The sequence below is a fragment of the Berghia stephanieae genome, chromosome 9 (genome assembly GCF_034508935.2).
Source record: "Berghia stephanieae isolate SIO BIC M18660-M18661 chromosome 9, UCSD_Bste_1.3, whole genome shotgun sequence".
Lineage (NCBI taxonomy): Eukaryota > Metazoa > Mollusca > Gastropoda > Nudibranchia > Aeolidiidae > Berghia > Berghia stephanieae.
The window spans coordinates 39048602-39070062 of record NC_088368.1 but is presented as its reverse complement, the minus strand read 5'-3'; the positions used below and the strand labels follow the sequence as shown (position 1 = coordinate 39070062).

The window sequence follows — 21461 nt, the reverse complement described above, 5'->3', positions numbered from 1 at the left end:
GGAATACACTCAAATGTTTACAAATTACTATATATCTAAAACATGTAATAGTCCATAACAGAGATGATTTACAAGGGGAAAAAATATCATCTCCAAAAACATTTGACTGTTTCCCTCCCAGCTGGGTATCCGGCCAGGGCCAGGACAAAAACAAGTAATCTCATTCCCAAGACTAAGACGGAAAGCATGTTGGAAAACAGATATAGGGGGATAGAAGACACAGTAAGTGCCTCCTTGTCCACTATGGGAGGTCAAAGATCCCACCCAGATAGAGGGGGATTGAAGACACAGTAAGTGCCTCCTTTTTTTTTTTGTTTGTTTGTTGCTTTAGGTCTCTTCCAACACAATTGAGGTTATATGAGAGACCGCTGAAACAAAAAAAAAACAAGCAATCTAACAAAAATGGTACAAATGTAAATCAAAATCATAACCTAAAGATATCATAAGCTAAATTATAAATAACCAAGAACAAACAGACAGATTTACAGAAGAAAAAAAATATCCCCTGTCAAAAATACAATCACAAACCAAAGAAGCAGGATAGGGTAGTAAAGAGAAGAAGAAACGACAACACTATCGGATCGTACACCCATGCGAACATCATAGGTATATGATTCAAGGGTGATGCTCCCATCCAACCACCCGCTAAGTGCCTCCTTGTCCACTATGGGAGGTCAAAGATCCCACCCAGATATAGGGGGATTGAAGACACAGTAAGTGCCTCCTTGTCCACTATGGGAGGTCAAAGATCCCACCCAGATATAGGGAGATGGAAGACACAGGAAGTGCCTCCCTGCCCACGAGGAGTCAGAAACCCCACCCAGGTATAGGGGGAATAGAAGACAACAGTAAGTGCCTCCCTGTCCACTACGGGAGGTCAAAGACCCAATCCAGCACCAGCTGGTAGGCTTGTACAAGAAACAAGGTCATGTTCAAAACACTTCATATTCAATACTGTAACGCATTCATAGAGAGATATTTATCAAATTCTTATACAATTACATATGTACAAGGACATACAAATAAACTGAATATTTATACAAACATCATCACGTTTTCTATCTACAATGTCCCCCCCTCTCTCTCTTTCTTCTTATAGTTATGTTCAGGGTTGCCAATTCAGAAGGTAAAAATTTACCGAACTTATACGCAAACACATTGACAGACCACCTTCTGAGTACTGAACTCCAGTAAAAAGACATTATATATATACTTACTTTTTTCCCCATTTATTAGGTGATTGGAAAATATATTGAGGGTTACTGAATTTCATAAATATATGGAAAATTGGAAACCTTGTATGTTGTCCTATCTTAACTCACTCAACCCTAACACCGACTATATCCGTAGTTTTCCCGGGTTACCTTTACCCCAAGCCTATTTATTACATTTTTCTGAAACAAACTACAGGCGAAGTATCAAAGCTAATGTGTTTTTAGATTTTGCATGTTAATGGTAGTTGAATATGATTTGTTTGTTTTTAAGGTTTTACGGCGCTTGCAACACATTTAGGTCATATCAGTAAAAAGGAAGAAAATGGGATAGTAAACAGTTCTAGAATTACAATTAAAGCATCCAAGAATAAGGCAGACAAAGGGGAATTTGTTCAAATAGGAAACAGATGTAGATTCCAAGAGCACACTATCAGTGTACTTAGTTTGAGATCACCTAAAAGTCTCATCCAGACACAAGCACGGGTCCCTATTAAGAGGAATACACTCAAATGTTTACAAATCATATATAATACATAAACAAAATATAATAAAGTGCATAACAGAGAAATGATTTACAAGGAAAAAAAACATCATCTCCCAAAACTAACTATACATTTGACTGTTTCCCTCCCAGCCAGGGTATCCGGCTAGGGCCAGGACAAAACCAAGTAATCTCATTCCAAGACAAAGACAGAAAGCGTGTTGGAAAACAGACATAGGGGGATAGAAGACAGTATGTACCTCCCTGCCCACTATGGGAGGTCAGGAACCCCACCACCCAGGTAGTTGAATAAAACTATCTATGTACACACTAATTTTTTACACATTTTTCTTCAATTTTGAAAAGTAGCAAAAATCGCTATGATTGAGTGAGTTAATGATAAATGTTATACTACAGAGCTCAAGTTCTAAAACATGATAGAAAAAGAAAAAAAATATTTACAACCTTTTGCAGGGCATCATTAGAACCTGTCACCTAGGCATTCCATGAAGGAATATAAATAATCCATCAAACAAATGTCTGATGTCAACAGGAATCACCCATGTTGTCCAAAATTAACAAAATGGGGGTTCATAATTTTGCTCAAGAGAAAAAATGAAAATGCCAGAAGCAGAGGCTTGAACCTAGGATCTTTTGGGTAAGAAAGCTATGCATTGATTATTTGACAATCACTGGAATGAGTACAACATTCAAATAATATGATAATCATTTGCACACTAACCAATCTATCAAAACGAACACACTAACACGATCAGTCTTTATTTACACACCTATTGATCTATCAAAACAACCAAACACACTAACACTATCAGTCATCATTTACACACTTAATGATCTATCAAAACAAACAAACAAACACACTAACACTCTATAAGTCTTTATTTACACACCTATTCATCTATCAAAGCAAACAAACACACTAACACTCTATCAGTCATCATTTACACACCTATTGATCTATCAAAACAAACAAACAAGCACACTAACAGTCTATCCATCAATCTATCTATCCTCCAACTCATCTGCCTTCCTCTTCTCCTTCGCTCTCAACACAGCCGTACGAAACAGGTCGATGTATAAATGCAGGGTGTTGGGTGTGTCGTCGTTGCTGGGGATTGGGTAGGTAACGTTGTCTACGGTACAGTTGGTGTCCACGAACCCGATGGACGGAATCAGCAGCTTGGATGATTCCACCACACCTCTGTGTTGTTCGAATACCGTGTCCTGCGTGTTGAAGAAGACGCACAGTTCTGGGTAGATGGGAAGTGTGTTGAACGTGTGTGACGCATTGGTAAATATACCTGTGGATTGGAAGAATTTAAATTCAAGTTAACTTTTGAAAATAAGGGTTGCCAATTCAGGAAGCTAAAATTTACTGAAATTTAGACGACCTCTTTTTGATTGTTGAACTCCAGTAAAAAGACATTATGTACTGAATTTTTTGTTCCGTTTAACAGGTGGTTGGAAAATATACTGAGGGTTTGTTTTTGTTTTTCAGTTTTTAAGGGTTTTACGGTTACGGCGCTTGCAACACATTTCGGTTATATCAGCGCCAGTAAAAAGGAAGAAAATGGGATAGTAAAAAGTTCTAGAATTACAATTAAAGCACCCAAGAAAAAGTAAGACATAGGGGAACTGGGAACAAATAGGGATCAGATGTAGATTCCAAGAGCATATCACCAATGTACTTAGTTTGAGATCATCTATTAGTCTCATCCAGACACAAGCACAAAATCCAACAAAGAGGAATACACTCAAATGCTTACATTATACATTGAAAATAACAAATTTAATAATACATAACAGAGAGATTATTTACAAGGAAAAAAAATATCATCTCCCAAAACAATAACTATGCATTTGACTGTTTCCCTCTCAGCCAGGGTATCCGGCCAGAGCCAGGACAAAACCAAGTTATCTCATTCCAAGACAAAGATAGAAAGCAAGTTGGAAAACAGATATAAGGGGATAGAAGACACAGTAAGCACCCCCCTGCCCACTATGATACTGAGGGTTTATAACATACTGAATTCCATAAATATTTGTCAAAGTGATACCAGGCTGCTAGAAGCTGTGGGCTGTAAAAAGTCATAAACAACAATGAATATAACACAAAAGCTTCAACAATTCCCAACTTGAACTTCTGTGTTATAAAACAACCTAAAGTTTTTAAGTACTCTTAATAAGTGTATGCTTTTTTTCTATTTTTCTTTTCTAATAATAGAAATTGAATAATAATGTGTACGATCTTGAGAAAAATGAGTGCAATGCACAATGAATGGCTTGTGAATACGTAAAGGTTAGCAGCACTGAAAACCCCGAAAAAGTGTGTGATTTCTTTTTTTTTTCTTTTAAAACAACAGTTGCTTTAGTAGTCCTTCAGAGCTTTTAGGCCCATGGAGCCGGAGTTTATTCCAGTTTCTATAACCCCTGAAATGGACGATAACAATTGCTTGCTACCCTTTGGATAGGATGCCAGGCTATCGCAAAGTACTTACCACCAGGCCTACGAGACCCAGCTACCCATTCACTGCTGGGTAGAAAGGGGGGTCAGCAGAAAATCTCGACTACACGCAGGATCAATCTTGGTCCTTTTGCGTGTGAGGCGAGTGCTCTGCCAACTGAGCTATCGGGAACCCCCTTTATATAATAGAACTCAAACAATGCATGTGATCCTCAAATGAACAAAAACGTTTAAGAATGCACATTTTTCAAGTAAGATAGACAACACTGAAAACCCAAAAACCAATGAACTCCTTTCGCGCCCAAAAAAAAAATTAAAAAAAATTATGTCCTTCCACCACGACATCATAAGATATTGTCGCATAGGCATTCCATAAAGGAATATAGATATTTCACAAAACAAAATGTCTGATGTCGACAGGAATCAACTATTTTGTCCAAGTGAGCAAATTGGGGGTTAATAATCTTGCTCATGGAAAAAAAAACCCAAAGTGCCTGAAGCAAGGCTCGAACCCAGGAGTTTCCGGGCCACAGTGCAATGTCTTAGCCCCTCCCCCCCCACTCCAAAAAAAAATCTTACCAGCTTTCCAAGGACGACAATGTGAGTACTCGTCCACCTCCTTGGCCATCCTCTCCACCCAGGGCAACACTTGCATGTTACGACACAGGAAGAGCACCATGCCACCCCTGTAGACGACGTGAGCACACACGTTCAAGGCTTCCTGGAGTCGGGGTAACGTCTGCTCCAGGTCGATGATGTCCCGGCCCAGCCTCTCTCCGAAGATGAAGGGGGTCATGGTGGGATGGCGAAGACCTGAATTGTGACCGAGGTGTGCTCTCGCCTGTTGGAGTAAAAGCAATCATCAGATGTGTGTTTGTGTGTGTGTGTTAGTGATATTTTAGATTGACATTTTTGAAATTCTGAGCCGCATAGAGAATGGTTATGCCTTATAGAAGTGCGATACATTATTATTATTATTATTATTATTATTATTATCATTATTATTATTATTATCATCATTATTATTATTATCATTATTATTATTATTATTATTATTATTATTATTATCATTATTATTATTATTATTATTATTATTATTATTATTATTATTATTATTATTATTATTATATTATTATTATTATTATCATTATTATCATTATTATTATTATTATTATTATTATTATTATTATTATTATTATTATTATTATTATTATTATTATTATTATTATTATTATCATTATTATTACTATTATTTTTATTATTATTATTATTATTATTATTATTACTATTATTTTTATTATTTATTATTATTATTATTTTTATTATTATTGTTATATTATTATTATTATTATTATTATTATTATTATTATTATTATTATTATTATTTATTATTATTATTATTATATTATTATATTATTATTTTATTATTTATTATTGTTATTTATTATTATATTATTTTATTTTATTATTATTATTATTATTATTATTATTATTATTATATTATTATTATTATTATTATTATTATTATTATTATTATTATATATCATTATTATTATTATTATTATCATTATTATCATTATTATTATTATTATCATTATTATTACTATTATTTTTATTATTATTATTATTATTATTTTATTATTATTATTAATTATTATTATTATTATTATTATTATTATTATTATTATTATTTATTTTATTATTATTATTATTATTATTATATTATATTATTATTATTATATATTATTATTATTATTATATTATTATTATTATTATTTATTTTTATTATTATATTATATTATTATTATTATTATTATTATTATTATTATTATTATTATTATTATTATTATTTTATTTATTATTATTATTATTATTATTATTATTATTATTATTATTATTATTATTATTATTTTATATATTATTATTATTATTATTATTATTATTATTTTATTATTATTATTATTATTATTATTTATTATTATTATTATTATTATTATTATTATTATTATTATATTATTATTATTATTCATTATTATTACTATTATTTTATTATTATTATTATTATTATTATTATTATTATTATTATTATTATTATTATTTTATTATTATTATCATATTATTATTATTATTATTATTATTATTATTATTATTATTATTATTATTATTATTATTATTATTATAATTATTTATTTATTATTATTATCATTATTAATATTATTATTATCAATATTATTATTATTATTATTATTATTATTATTATTATATTATTATTTTTATTATTATTATTATTATTATTATTTATTATTATTATTACTATTATTATTATTATGATCATTATGATGATCATTATTTTTATTCCTTTTTTAAATATTATGAAGCCTTAAAACTACAAACTATGTCTTTTTTCAATCCACAAAACTTACTCAATCTCCTGATAAAAAAGTATATAATATACTCCAACAAGAACCTTGAGATTTCGGTAAAGACAAAACTCAAATTAGTAAAACCAAAGACATTGCGTAAGGTTGGCACTCAATCACTTCAATTTGCTGCTCCTTAATGTTGGACAAACCTACCAGTATTTCATAGGCCATCCTCATCCCTTCATTGATTAGGTAGCTGGGTCTGTTAGATCTAGTCGGAAGTACTTTGCAATTGACAATCATCCTATCCATGGATGCTACCCGCAAGTAGTTGCTATAGTCTATTTTCCACTATAGAAACAATCGATAAACGCCAGCTCCATGAGCCTTATGGCTCTGAAGGTCAAAACGAAAACAAAACAGAAAATGAAACAAAAAACTTACTTGAAACAAGTCTTTTAATGTGACAAGATTTTTGAGTTGGAAATAGTCCTCATGGTGCAGAATCTCTTGTAATCGAGCGTCTCTGTCATTGCCTTCTGGGACAGCCGGAGAGGGGATACCAGTCACATCTTATCAAGATCAAGAAAATAAAAACGATAAGCATTCAATCAATAATAGCAATAACAAAAAAAAAAAAAAAAAGAAAAAAAAGAAAAAGTAAAAGTAGAACAAAAATAACACAATAACAAGAATAACAAAACAGAAAAAAAAATATTGTAAAAAAAACACAAATAAAAGTATAATAATAAAATGTATTAGAAGTCGAGTCGGATTCAACGAAGGATTCAGAGATTCCAATTTCTTGGTCCTATTTTGTCTCAACAAGATTGTGAAACGTGGACTATAGATGCAGATTTATTTTTAAACGACTCGAAGTGTTTGAAATGTGTGCATGTGTACGGAAGACTCCAGAAAATATCCTCAACTGGGTTAGAAAGTGATGAAGAATTGTTAAACTGCAAAAGAAAAGAACAAAAGCTGTTGGATAGAATCAGGAGAAGCTAAACAAGATTTTTCAGACATAGAGAGAGGACAGATTTGAAAAATCGGCAACGCGAGCACGTCAATCGATGTCAGCAAAATCCTGAAGATCAAATGGATTGACAAGACTAAAAATGAAGAAGCTTGGAGAAAAGCAGGATAAGGAGCCGTTGAAAGGCAATAATACAAAAGAAAATGGAGATGGATAGGACACACACTCATTTGAGAAAACTAAGGACAATATCACAAGAACAGCCCTGCAATGGAATCCATCAGGAAAGAGGGATGAGAAGAAGAAGAAGAAGAAAGAAGAAGAAGAAGAAGAAAAAGAAGAAGAAGAAGAAAGAAGAGAAGAGAGAAGAAGAAGAGAAGAAGAAAGAAGAAGAAGAAAGAGAAGAAGAGAAGAAGAAGAAGAAGAAGAAGAAGAAAGAAGAAGAAGGAAGAAGAAGAAGAAGAAAGAAGAAGAAGAAAGAAGAGAGAAGAAGAAAGAAGAAGAAGAAGAAGAAAGAAGAAGAAGAAGAAGAAGAAGAAAGAAGAAGAAGAAAGAAGAAGAAAGAAGAAGAAGAAGAAAAGAAGAAGAAGAAGAAGAAGAAGAAAGAAGAAGAAGAAGAAGAAGAAGAAGAAGAAGAAGAAGAAAGAAGAAGAAGAAGAAGAAGAAGAAGAAGAAGAAGAAGGAAGAAGAGAAGAAGAAGAGAAGAGAAGAAGAAAGAAGAAGAAGAATGAAGAAGAAGAAGAAGAAGAAGAAGAAGAAGAAGAAGAAAGAAGAAGAAGAAGAAAAGAAGAAGAAGAAGAGAAGAAGAAGAAGAAGAAAGAAGAAGAAGAAGAAGAAGAAGAAGAAGAAGAAGAAGAAGAAGAAGAAGAAGAAGAAGAGAAGAAGAAGAAGAAGAAGAAGAAGAAGAAGAAGAAAGAAGAAGAAGAAAGAAGAAGAAGAAGAAAAGAAGAAGAAGAAGAAGAAGAAGAAGAAGAAGAAGAAGAAGAAGAAGAGAAGAAGAAGAAGAAGAAGAAGAAGAGAGAAGAAGAAGAAAAGAAGAAGAAGAAGAAGAAGAAGAAAGAAGAAGAAGAAGAAGAAGAAGAAGAGAAGAAGAAGAAGAAGAAGAGAAGAAGAGAAGAAGAAGAAGAGAAGAAGAGAAGAAGAAAGAAGAGAAGAAGAAAGAAGAAGAAGAAGAAGAAGAAGAAGAAGAAGAAGAAGAAGAAGAAGAAGAAGAAGAAGAAGAAGAAGAAGAAGAAAGAAGAAGAAGAAGAAGAAGAAGAAAGAAGAAGAAGAAGAAGAAAGAAGAAGAAGAGAAGAAGAGAGAAGAAGAAGAAGAGAAGAAGAGAGAAGAAGAAGAAGAAGAAGAAGAAGAAAGAAGAAGAAGAAGAAGAAAGAAGAAGAAAGAAGAAGAAGAGAAGAAGAAGAAGAAGAGAGAAGAAGAAGAAGAAGGAAGAAAGAAGAAGAAGAAGAAGAAGAGAAGGAAGAAAGAAGAAGAAGAAGAAGAAGAAGAAGAGAAGAAGAAGAAGAAGAAGAAGAAGAAGAAGAAGAAGAAGAAGAGAAGAAGAAGAGAGAAGAAGAGAAGAAGAAGAAGAAGAAGAAGAAGAAGAAGAAGAGAAGAGAGAAGAGAAGAAGAAGAAGAAGAAGAGAAGAAGAAGAAGAAGAAGAAGAAGAAGAAGAAGAAGAAGAAGAAGAAGAAGAAGAAGAAGTGTAAATGTTGGTGCTCAAAGCTCAAAGAAATAAATAACAATGTGAAATTGAATGTAAGCTTCAATTTAATTACGAAAACAGATTGGACATTTCGGATTTCTCCTTTATCAACAAACAGGATGAATGAATGAGATGATGTGGTAGTGGCATTGTTAAGATGAATAAACAAAACATTGATGGGCACGAAAAAGCATGCTCCTTTGAAAGGAAGCACGAATTAAAATATTTAATGTTTTTCATTCATCCTGTTTGTTGATAAAGGGAAAACTCAAAACGTCCATTCTATCTGTTTTTGTAATTAAATTGAAGCTTACAGTGAATTTCACATTATTATTTAGTAAAATAGAAACACAATCGACGAGCATTTTTTTTCTTTTTTTCTTTTTGTTTTTGAGGGTTTTACGGCGCTTGCAACACATTAAGGTCATATCAGCGCCAGTAAAAAGGAAGAAATGGGATAGTAAAAAGTTATAGAATTCAATTAAAGCACCCAAGAAAAGGTAAGACAAAGGGGAATTTGTTCAAATAAGAAACAGATGTAGATTCCAAGAGCACACCATCAAAGTACTTAGTTTGAGATCACCTAAAAGTCTCATCCTGACACAAGCACAGGTCCCCACTAAGAGGAATACACCCAAATGTTAACAAATCAAATATAACATGTAAATAAAACATAATGTAGTACATAACAGAAAGATGATTTACAAGGAAAAAAATATCATCTCCCAAAGCAATAACTATACATTCGACTGTTTCCCTCTCAGCCAAGGACTCCGACCAAGGTTAAGACAAAACCAAGCAATCTCACTCCAAGACAAAAACAGAAAGCATGTTGGAAAACAGATATAAGGGGATAGAAGACACAGTATGTACCTCCCTACCCACTATGGGAGGTCAGGATCCCCACCCAGATCGACGAGCATCTTAACTCGTAAAGTTGTATTCAACGAGATCTTTTCAGCCAGAGAAATTCTCCCCATTAAAGGACACAAAATTTCTAAATCTAAATAACATTCCATCATTTGTTAACAAATCACATGTTAAACGTTTTTAAAATAACTACATGACAGAGAGATGATTTACAATTACATGGAAAAAAATATTATCTCCTAAAACTATAACTATACATTTGACTGTTTCCCTCCCAGCCAAGGGATCTGGTCAAGGTCAGGACAAAATTAAGTAATCTCATTCCAAGACAACAAAGACAGAAAGCAATTGGAAAACAGATATAGGGGGGTAGAAGACACTGCAAGTACCTCCCTGCCCACTATGGGAGGTCGGGAGCCCGAACCACAAGGGAAGAGAAGTTCAGATATAGGGGGGGTAGAAGACACTGCAAGTACCTCCCTGCCCACTATGGGAGGTCGGGAGCCCGAACCACAAGGGAAGAGAAGTTCAGATATAGGGGGGGTAGAAGACACTGCAAGTACCTCCCTGCCCACTATGGGAGGTCGGGAGCCCGAACCACAAGGGAAGAGAAGTTAACAAACCCAAAGAGTATGACAAACCTTCTTGACTAGAGGGAGCTGCAGACTGAGAGGAACACAATCTGTGACGATGAAAAGAACGAATTGCATTGCGAAGCCCTAGACACTTGGATCTGGACATGCCTGAAAATAAAAAAAGGAATCCCTTTATTTTTTATATTTATTATTGTTATGGTTATTATCATCATTACAGTCCACTCCGGATGATCGTAACTCGGTTAATCGCAACTTTCGGTTAATCGCAACATTTCCCAAGAAACAGAATTAATTCTATACAAAAGTCACTGGTTAATTGCAATGAACTTCGGTTAATCGCAACACATTTTCGCCCTCAAAGAGTGGTAAATTCAAGAAATCGATCAAACAAAATATCATATTATAAATTTCATCATGGATGAAATCGTGACAAGTTGCAAAATCGAGAATGAGCGGGATTTAATGCAACAGTAGTGTGTCACCACTCTCTTAGCGTCAAAAGAGGGCAGGGCTTTGCAGTATGGGTTTGTAATATCATATGTGGCCATTAAATAGGAGGGGAGGGGTTAGGCATAATCTTCACAACAAGTCACAGCCGTTTATTACACTAGAAATCTTTCACTTTAGTTTTCTACCGCCTCACCCCCAATGGGAACGACCCACCGTCGATGACAGGGAGACCACCGTGTGGTTACGTCATAACAGATGTCCAGAACGTGAAAACTGGCCTATATTTATCCCTGCAGGTAAGAATGCACCGCTTGGATTTCATTGTCAGTCAGGCTATAGGACAGATTTCGTAAAATCGTTCATTTTTACACTGCAATTGCTGACCATACACTTCTTCTATATTTTTCTGTTTTATATGGATATAACTGCCACATTTTCATCTTCAAGACGCAATTATTTTCATTGATATCAAGAAATGGTGAGTATACTTTATTCTCTCTTGAAAAATGTATATTTTTCTATTTAAAATTAACCTGAAAAATATTTTTAATTGTTTAAAAAATTCAAATTGATGTTATCTGAGTTTTGTTACCCTAACACATGGTAGTAAATATAAGAGTAATAATCTACTTTTAATATAGCATTTATTTCAATGATTTGTAATGACCGGTTTCTGCACAATGAATGTGTAAACACATCTTGTCTAATTCTTTGTTGGCTAACAAAATAGTCCCGTATTCAGACAAACTCCAGAGACATAAGAACACGAGTCCAATTGTGATGATAACGTTATTGTTGTTGTTTTATGGTGATGATGATGATGATAGCGCAGTAATAGCAGTAGTAGTAGTAGTAGTAGTAGTAGTAGTAGTAGTAGTAGTAGTAGTAGTAGTAGTAGTAGTAGTAGTAGTAGAGAGAGAGAAAGAGAGAAAGGGAGAGAGAGAGAGAGAGAGAGAGAGAGAGAGAGAGAGAGAGAGAGAGAGAGAGAGAGAGAGAGGGAGGGAGCGTGTGTGTGCGTGTGTGTGTGTGTGTGTATAAAACTCATGTACGCACATTTTTAGCACGGAACGATTTTTATTGCTTGTTCAGTCAAGTTCTCATGATTTCTCTGTGAAAATCGAACTTTGAAACTATATCTTTCACACCGATTTGCCGTTCCGTCTTCACGATTCGCACCTTCCCTCGATATTCTTCTACATCGCCCGTTGGTACAGTCAATGGGCGTGGGAAAAGAGGGTAGATAGCCTATATTATGACATCAAAAAGCGATGTGATCAAAGGTGGCGGATGATTGTGTAACATCAAAAGCCCGGTGGACTGCGCTACAAGGCCGACGTTTCGAGAGTATATGTGATTTGAGTGGGAGGGCTTATTTGACTTTGCCGATGACCGACTGGTGGACGATTGAAATTATAATTGTCCTTTTTCAGCAGCCAATTGGAAAATATGGGTAATTGTAAACATCTGATTGGCGCTCCATGGAGAGAAATCAGTTTGGAGGTCATGGGATGAAATTGCTGGAGAGGTGGAGTAAATTTGAAATGAATTGAACGTAATTTGGGGCGTTGTCTAGGTGTCAAATAAGATTCTCTTAGACCGGTGATAAATCAATTTTTTTGGCCGCAAATGCTACAGTAAACTTCTTTCTCTATCTTATTTTTGCTAAAAATATTTCAGAGTGGGTATATAAGCGGATTCCATTTTGAATAACAGGCATTTTCATTTAGAACTATATTTTAAAGGCTACGTTATTACGTTATTATTATTAGCAGGCATCTAGGCGATCACTATCGTATTATTACTAACAATCAATAATACTATTATAACTCTTATAATTACAATTATTATTATTATTATCATCACCATCATCATCATCATCATCATCATCCTCATCATCATCATCATCATCATCATCATCATCAATATCAATAATAACTAATGATTTTTTTTCTTTACTCAGATGAATGGTCATACTGAAAACAAGTATTGTCTCAATGCAAATGGCAAATGGACTCTGCCGAATAAGCTGTGAAAGGGCTCAAATGAGATATGTGGTTAAAAAACATTTCATGCAAACTGCTCCAGAATTAGGAAGTGAAGTTCCACCGGTGAAAAAAAGAAAACAGAACGTTGATTAATTAGATGCTGTTTCTGTGACATGTAACAATCAGCTGTTCCTTAAAATAATCGTGAGGTTTTACGTATGTTAATAAAAAGTATAAAAATGTGTTAAGATCTAGACGTCTATACAAACTTCAGAGGAATACTTATAACTTATCTTTACCTATGATTGTCAATTTATTTTAAAATAACAGTCCATTTTGATTATCTGATCATTAATCCTCCCCCCCCCCTCCGTCCTTTTCAATGCGTTTATCACGATTTTTTATTGTCAAAAAATGGATATTATTTATTTTTTACTATTATCATTATTATTATTATTATTATTATTATTATTATTATTATTATTATTATTATTATTATTATTATTATTATTATTATTATTATTATTATTATTACAGTGGTGATCAAGAGTAAGATAAATACACTGATATAATATGATTATTACTAGTATTAGTATTACATCGATATCACGCGTTTCAACTGATTCACAATGATCATTTCTGTTATCCACGATGCTTCAGTTGTTCAATAAGCAGACCATCTTAAATAGTATTAGCTATCTGGCCGGTGTCCTTTTTTCTGTCGCAGCACTGGAAAGAGAGAGAGAGAGAGAGAGAGAGAGAGAGAGAGAGAGAGAGAGAGAGAGAGAGAGAGAGAGAGAGAGAGAGAGAGAGAGAGAGAGAGAGAGAGAGAGAGAGAGAGAGAGAGAGAGAGAGAGAGAGAGAGAAAGTGTGTGTGTCTGTGTGTTGGTGTACATAAAACTAATTTATGCAACGTTTTACCACAGAAACAATTTTCATTTTACCACCTCAGTTTAATCTTTCATCAGTTCTCTCTGACAATTGAACTTTGAACCTATAACTTTAACACAGCTACGTCATTCCATCTTCACGATTCGCACCTCACCGCGATATTCTTTTATGTTGACTCGTGGTACAGTCAACGGGGTTGAGAGAAGAAGATAGATATTGAGTGACATCATCAAAAGCGGTGTGATCAAAGCTGGCGGATGGTTGTGTAACATCAAAGACCAGTGACTGGTCTACAAGGCTTATCATATTCGTGGGTATGTGTGATTTGAGTAGGAGGAGCTTTCTTGACTTTGCTGATGACCGAGTGGTCGACAATTGAAATAAGAATTGTCCTTATTAGCCAATTGGAAATGGGCAATTGTAAAAAGCTGATTGGACGCTCCATGAAAAGAAAGCAGTTTGAGGGACATGAAAGGAAATTGCCGGAGAGCGTGGAGTGGGGAGGAGTAAATTATATTGAATGAATTGATAGTAATTTGGGGCGTTGGGAAGTTAAATAAAACTCTCGGAAACAGGTGATGAGTCTATTCTTTGGCCGCAAATGATTCAGTGAAATTCTTTATTCTTTCTTTCTTTCTTTTTTTTTATTTCCTTTCTGTCAGAGTGGACATATAAAGGCGAATTCCAATTTTTTTTTTTAAACGGGCATTTAGAACGATATTTTAAAGAGAAATTATTGCATTTTACCAAAATTGGCAGGCGTTTAGGTGTAGCCACTATATTATTTTCATGAAAATGATCATGATCATTATTATTATTATTATTATTATTATTATTATTATTATTATTATTATTATTATTATTATTATTATTATTGTAGTTATTATCGTCATTATTATTATTATTATTATTATTATTATTATTATTATTATTATTATTATTATTATTATTATTATTATTATTATTATTATTATTGTAGTTATTATCGTCATTATTATTATTATTATTATTATTATTATTATTATTATTATTATTATTATTATTATTATTATTATTATTATTATTATTATTATATAGTTTAGATCTATACAAACGTCAAAGGAATGTATATAACATATCTTTCCCTAAGAATTGTCAATTGCCATTACTAAAATCAGTTCGTTTTGATCATTTGATCAACAAACCCCTACAATTCGGTGATTACGCATTTTTTATTGCTGTCAAAAAAGGATATTGCTGTACAGGTGAGCGGATATATCAACAATGCTTCATTACAAAACGACTTTGATTATATATTTCTACTCTGTGAATATTGATGATTATTGCAGTATTTCTCATTTATTTGTATAAACTCAGATAACTATGTAATTTTTGATTATATCGTTTGAAGTAATTAAAATTTCTGACCCATTTTTATGGTTATTTCCTATAAAATCTAATCCCAAATGATCTATTAAAATTATATCAAATAAAAGTATGTAGATCACTAGTTATGACTCTAAAATATCTTATTGCAACATCTAATAGCATCTTTACTACGCCACTTTGAACTTGAGAAAAAAATCATCAAAATAGGAAAAATTGCTCAGTCGCCCTTTAGGCACAGGCCGTGACTCACCATCTGTTATGAACTAGCGTCTGGCAAAATTTACCTGTCGAACTAAAGTGAAAGCAGTAAACGGCTGTGAAGTAGACAATGACAGTTGTAAAGAGAGACTGAGCGATATCCTTTGACAACTGCGCATTGTGACCAGCGAGTTTGGTGAGAGCATAATACTGTCTCTCATCACGGCTAATCTCTTTGACACTTACAGTTGAGAACAAAAGAGTGAAAGTTAATCCAATCTGAATAAGATGTCGGCTTACATCTATAGCCGCCTTTGCTTATCCAAATACAGAGCTTCCATATGGTTTTTGTTTCAATCAAATTGTTCTGTGGTGGACTAAGAACAACATTTACAACAACTGGTTTGAGTTTACTGTATAGTATGTGAAACATGTTGCAATAGTGGACAGGAAACTCAACTTCGGTTAATCGCAACATTTTTGCTGAACCCAAGGTGTTGCGATGCGATTATCCGGAGTGAACTGTACTATTATTATGGACTGACTATTTTCACCGTATTTATTAGCCAATCAGAAGGCAGGAAACGAACTGTGGCGTAGTAGCCTCAGCATCTGGTACATTCGAATTCGATCCGACATCATTTTCTTTCTGCATGCAGACGGGCTAAAAAAAAAAAAAGAAAAAGTTTGCTGAGAACAAAAGCTAGGGAGGCCTCCGAACTCGATATATAGCATTTCTTTCAATTTGTATTTTCACTTTGGACCTTTTGTCAGACGTTTATTTATTCAATTTTTCATCATATAGAACAAACCTTGATAGATTTGTGAAAGTTTAAAATTTCCTAATTTGACCATTGTTTTGATTCTCGGCCACCATTTTGAGTTGTGAGGTATTGAAAGGTAGTGCAAAGCAGTCCTAGGGTTGTTTTTTTTTTTCTATTAGGGATAGCTAGAGGTCGTTTGTTTTTCCTTTAAAGGTACTATGTTGTATCTTTTCTTAGGAATAGTTGAGCGAATATTTGGGTTCCCTGCCTTAGCACAAGGAGATTTCGGAAGGTCTCCCAAAGCTATAATAATACCAGCGGATTGGCGGATTCAGAATTGGTTAAAGTTACAGATAAAGCTTTCCAATTTCGTGGTGGCAATGGGGTCTCGAACCCGCGACCTTACTGGTACGACAACTCCGCCTGGTCGGGGAGAGCGTGGCTCTACTGTATGAGTATGAGCTATTCACAACTCGAGAAAAGGTGATTTCAATCTCTATGTCTATCTTGAGCCACTCCCCCCGACTTCTTGAGGTCATGGGTTCAACACAGACAAACGCCGCAAAGTTTGTTAGCTACCAAGATATCATTATCACCGTATGGTAGCAGCTTCTTATGGTTCACACTATTATGTTATGACGATCGACCCAATCAGCAAAGTCCGGTCCGCATTCGTGCACCGTCGCGAACCCGCCTGGTAGCATCGTCACAACACACCTTTCGACTAGATGCTCTGCCGTTTCGGGTTCTTGTCCACAGCGTGGACATAAAGGACAGGAAGTTAGACCCCACTGATGTAACGCACCGGCCGTTAGGCAGCTCCTCGACCGAAGCCGATTCGCAGCTACCCAGTGTCTCCTCTTACTGGTATCAAAGCCTGGCAACTTCTCACCAAGCTTAGAGGAGTGTAGGTCCCCGCCCCCACGAGGGATTGAATTCGTCCAAACCGACTTCCATCTCGTATGTGCAGCTCTGTCCGTAGTCAGGGATTCTGCGTACAAGGGTTGCCGGGACTTATTTCGGCTCGAAACGGGGGCACCGTTCATTATGCGCATGAGAGGGGTATCCCCATTCCCTCTCTCTTTGATCTTACTCAGCCAGTTTCCCGTAATGGTCTCCCTCCGGACATCGGGGGGCTGGATCGCTGCCATTACCGGGCCCCATTCTCTAGGGGTTGTTGCTAGCGTTCCCGACACTATGTGCATCGACTTGCGAAGTTTTACATCCACCTTCTCAACGTTTCTGCTTCTACCCCACACTGGAGCGCAATACTCCGCGGTGGAATAGCATAGTGCCAGGGCGGATGTTCTCAGGAGCGCTTGGCTAGCGCCCCAAGTCGATCCCACCAGCTTCCTCAGAAGACTATTCCGCTTCTCTATCTTCCGGGCAACCCCTTCGAGATGAACCCGATAGGTAAGGCTGCGATCCAACGTCACCCCTAAATATTTTGGACGCGGCTCATATGGGAGTGGCTGGTCCCCGACTAGGACATTCAGTTTACGGGTGTGCCAACCACTGCATAAGTGAAATGCAGTGGCCACGGTTTTTGAAGTGTTCATCTTCAGGTACCACTTGTCAAAGTAGGATTTGAGTCTGGTGACGTCCTCGCTGAGTACGCTCTCGAGACGGGTCCACACTTTACTCTGAGTAACGAGTGCCCAGTCGTCTGCGTATCCCAGCCTCAGGGAGGAAGTGTTCGGCATATCGCTAATGTAAACGTTAAACGTATGGTGAAAATAGTGTGTCAGGCTATTTACACTGTACAGTGAAAATTGTCCACCAAGATATTACTCGTACGGTAAATACAGTCTCCCACACCATTACCACTGTACACTGAATATACCTTTCCACACCATTATAGTGAATATATAGTCTCCCACACTATTATCACTGTTCACTGAATATAGCCTTCCGCACCATTATCACTATATGGTGAATAGTGTGTCGGGCTATTTTCACCATACGGTGAAAGTCGTCCACCAAGATATTACTGTACGGTGAAAATAATCTCCCACACTATTATCACCGTACAGTGAATAAAGCCTTCCACACAATTATCACTGTACGGTGAAAATAGTGTGTCAGGCTATTTTCACCGTAGAGACGACTATTATCACCGAACAGTGAATATAGCCTTCCACACCACTATAGTGAATATAGATAGTTCGGTTGACGTCACTCAGGTCTTTGTTATTGTTTTTTGCCATCTGCGTTTAGGAGTAGTTCTCACTAAACTGTATTAACCTGACTATATACGTTCATGGTTACACAAAGTTTTATGTGTTGGTCCGTTTTACTTCCGGATGGCAATGTTATGAGCTTCTTGGCCAAGCGCATACTATCTGTAGTCTCCCACCGTACACTGAATATAGCCTTCTACACCATTATCACTGTAGGGTGAATAGTGTGTCAGGCTATTTTAACCGTACGGTGAAAATCGTCCACTAAGATATTACCGTACGGTGAAAATAGTCTCTCACACTAGTATCACCATATGGTGAAAATCGTCCACCAACTTTTTCTCAGCTCGAATTGTCAATAACTGGAATAAACTGCAAGAAACCACAGAATAAGCAAAAAATTTAAACAAATTCAAAGCAGAGCTGGAGATAAGTAACAGGAGGAGCGAAGAAGACTACACCACGTCTAAACGGAGTGTCTACGTACACGGTAACTTTAGGCAGTTTGGGGATAACGAAAAGGCTGGGCTTTCATTATCCCCAGACACCTGTCCGGGGATAACCAAATTTCGTTATCCCTAGACACGTATTTGTAACTCCGCTCTTTTAAACAATTATCCACATTCCAGAATATGGAATGTTTCCAAATGCACATAGAAATAAGGAAAGTTAATAAAATATCTATAAAAACATAAAATTAACCGACATTAAATCAGTTGTTACTACATATACACAATATGCGTCAACTTCGAAGTGGGTGTCATGGCCGAATGGTTTAGTCATCTGCCCTGGAAGTTTTACCAGAATCGACGTTGTGGGTTCGAATCCTGATTCGGCCACTTTTTAAAAAAAAAATTCCGTCTTCTTTTGAACGTTGCAAGGGATAAATGTCCCATCCATACCCCCCCCCACCTTTCTTTTTTTTTTATGTGTGCGAGTCTATTCTTTTCTCCTTTTTGTTTGACCTTTTGTTCCGTTTCTGAGCATGAATTTCTTAAAATTGGTTTTATTTTTTTTTAAATATTGTTTGTTTTTTTCTCCTCTATCTGACCATTTGGTCGCTCTCTGAATATTTCTGTTTGTTTGCTTTTGAATTATTTAACCTTTTTAGTCACTTTTTGAGATCGGAGTGGGGACAAATATGACAATTTGCTAGAAACTAGAAAGGAACTAAGAGAGAGAGAGAGAGAGAGAGAGAGAGAGAGAGAGAGAGAGAGAGAGAGAGAGTAGAGAGTTTAAAAAAAAAAAAGAGGTGGGGGGAGGATGGATGGGACATTTACCCCTTGCACTGTTCTGTAAAAAGGAGACGGAATGTAAAAAAAAAAAAAAAAAAAAAATAGTGGCGGAACCAGGATTTGAACCCGCAACGTCAATTCTGGTAAAACTTCCAGGGCAGATGACTAAACCATTCGGCCATGACACCCACTTCGAAGTCGACGCATATTGTGTATGTAGTAACAACTGATTTAATGTTGGTTGATTTTATGTTTTTATAGATATTTTATTAACTTTCCTTAATTCTTTTTTTTTAACTCTCTCTCTCTCTCTCTCTCTCTCTCCCGCTCTCTTGGTTCCTTTCTAGTTTCTAGCAAATTGTCATATTCGTCCCCACTCCGATCTCAAAAAGTGTCTAAAAAGGATAAATAATTAAAAAGCAAACGAACAGAAATATTCAGAGAGCGACCAAATGGTCAGATAGAGGAGAAAAAAAAACAATGATATTTTTTTAATAAAAACAATTTTTAGAAATTCATGCTCAGGAATGGAACAAAAGGCCAAACAAAAAGGGGAAAAGAATAGACTCGCACAAAACAAGTGGTGGAACAGGATTCGAACCCACAACGTCGATTCTGGTAAAAGTTCCAGGGCAGATGACTAAACCATTCGGCCATGACACCCACTTCGAAGACAGGTGTCTGGGGATAACGAATTTTCATTATCCCCGGACAGGTGTCTGGGGATAATGAAAGCCCAGCCTTTTCGTTATCCCCAGACAGGTGTCTGGGGATAATCACAGTGTTGCTTGTATTGTAGCAGCAAACCAGTTACCGGAGTTACCGTGTACGTAGATCCTGAGGCTAGGTGCCCAGTAGACACTGCCAAGTCTAAACGAAGTGGCAATTCGGACCCGAGTCTGAATTGCTTCCCGTGGCAATTCGGACTCCTGCCACAATGCGCCTGCGCAATCACAGGAAGTGTCGGAAGTGGAAGCTGGCTCGAAAGTGAAGCGTGGTAGTGTGGGGGCAATGAGACTAAAGCTGCTCGTTCTCAGTTGTCAGTCTGTAGGAGGGCGAGTGAGCGAGCAAATCGCGTTTTAGAACTCCCGTAGATGACTGCCTTCAAAAGCGGTGATCTATTATTCCCCTTTGTCTTACTTTTTCTTGAGTACTTTTTAATTGTAATTCTAGAACTTTTTGCTATCCAATTTCTCCATTTTTACTGGCGCTGATATGACCTAAATGTGTTGCAAGCTCCTTAAAAAACAAAAACATAGATCTAAATATTCGTGGTCTTTGGGAGATTACAATTGTAGTCGCAATTATTAACGTTAACAATCAATTTGCCCTCGCATAGAAAAAGGAGTGTCTTTCTGTAATGATTTAAAGATTTATTTGATTTGCCATGAGCGTGTTGCAAAAGATACATGAATGACATATCTCTACATTATATAATTTGCCATTTGCCGCCGCGAAAAAGTGCAATATGACTTTGGGCATTGAGCGTTTTATTTAAAAGGCAGCATAGGTCAGGCTTTGACAAAAGGCAGTGTCTTAATTCTTTTTTAATTAAAAAAATATGCTGTTCTATTTCTAAATATAAAAATAGAGGCGATTCTTGGCAGCAAGCCATGATATAGAGCCCCGCCACTGGGGTAGGGCAGAGTACTGTCTAATACTAATATTATTAGATAATACTGGACTAGGTGCCTATTAATAAAATAAACACTGGTTGAA

General features: G+C 35.6%; 1 protein-coding gene across 3 annotated transcripts in view; it reads right to left on the bottom strand.

The window, feature by feature from the left end:
* Nucleotides 1-947: 947 nt before the first annotated feature.
* The window catches only part of LOC144980215 (small ribosomal subunit protein uS2m-like), a 24336-nt gene continuing 3822 nt past the window's right edge, over nucleotides 948-21461 (bottom strand). For all 3 annotated transcript variants that reach the window (XM_078927797.1, XM_078927796.1, XM_078927795.1), the window contains exons 2-5: nucleotides 10717-10818; nucleotides 6988-7115; nucleotides 4760-5021; nucleotides 948-3017 (exon numbers count right to left, since the gene is read on the bottom strand). In XM_078927797.1, the coding sequence (XP_078783923.1) occupies nucleotides 2719-3017; nucleotides 4760-5021; nucleotides 6988-7115; nucleotides 10717-10816 (789 nt within the window). In that variant the 5' untranslated portion in view covers nucleotides 10817-10818 and the 3' untranslated portion in view covers nucleotides 948-2718. The remainder of the gene's footprint in view (nucleotides 3018-4759; nucleotides 5022-6987; nucleotides 7116-10716; nucleotides 10819-21461) is intronic.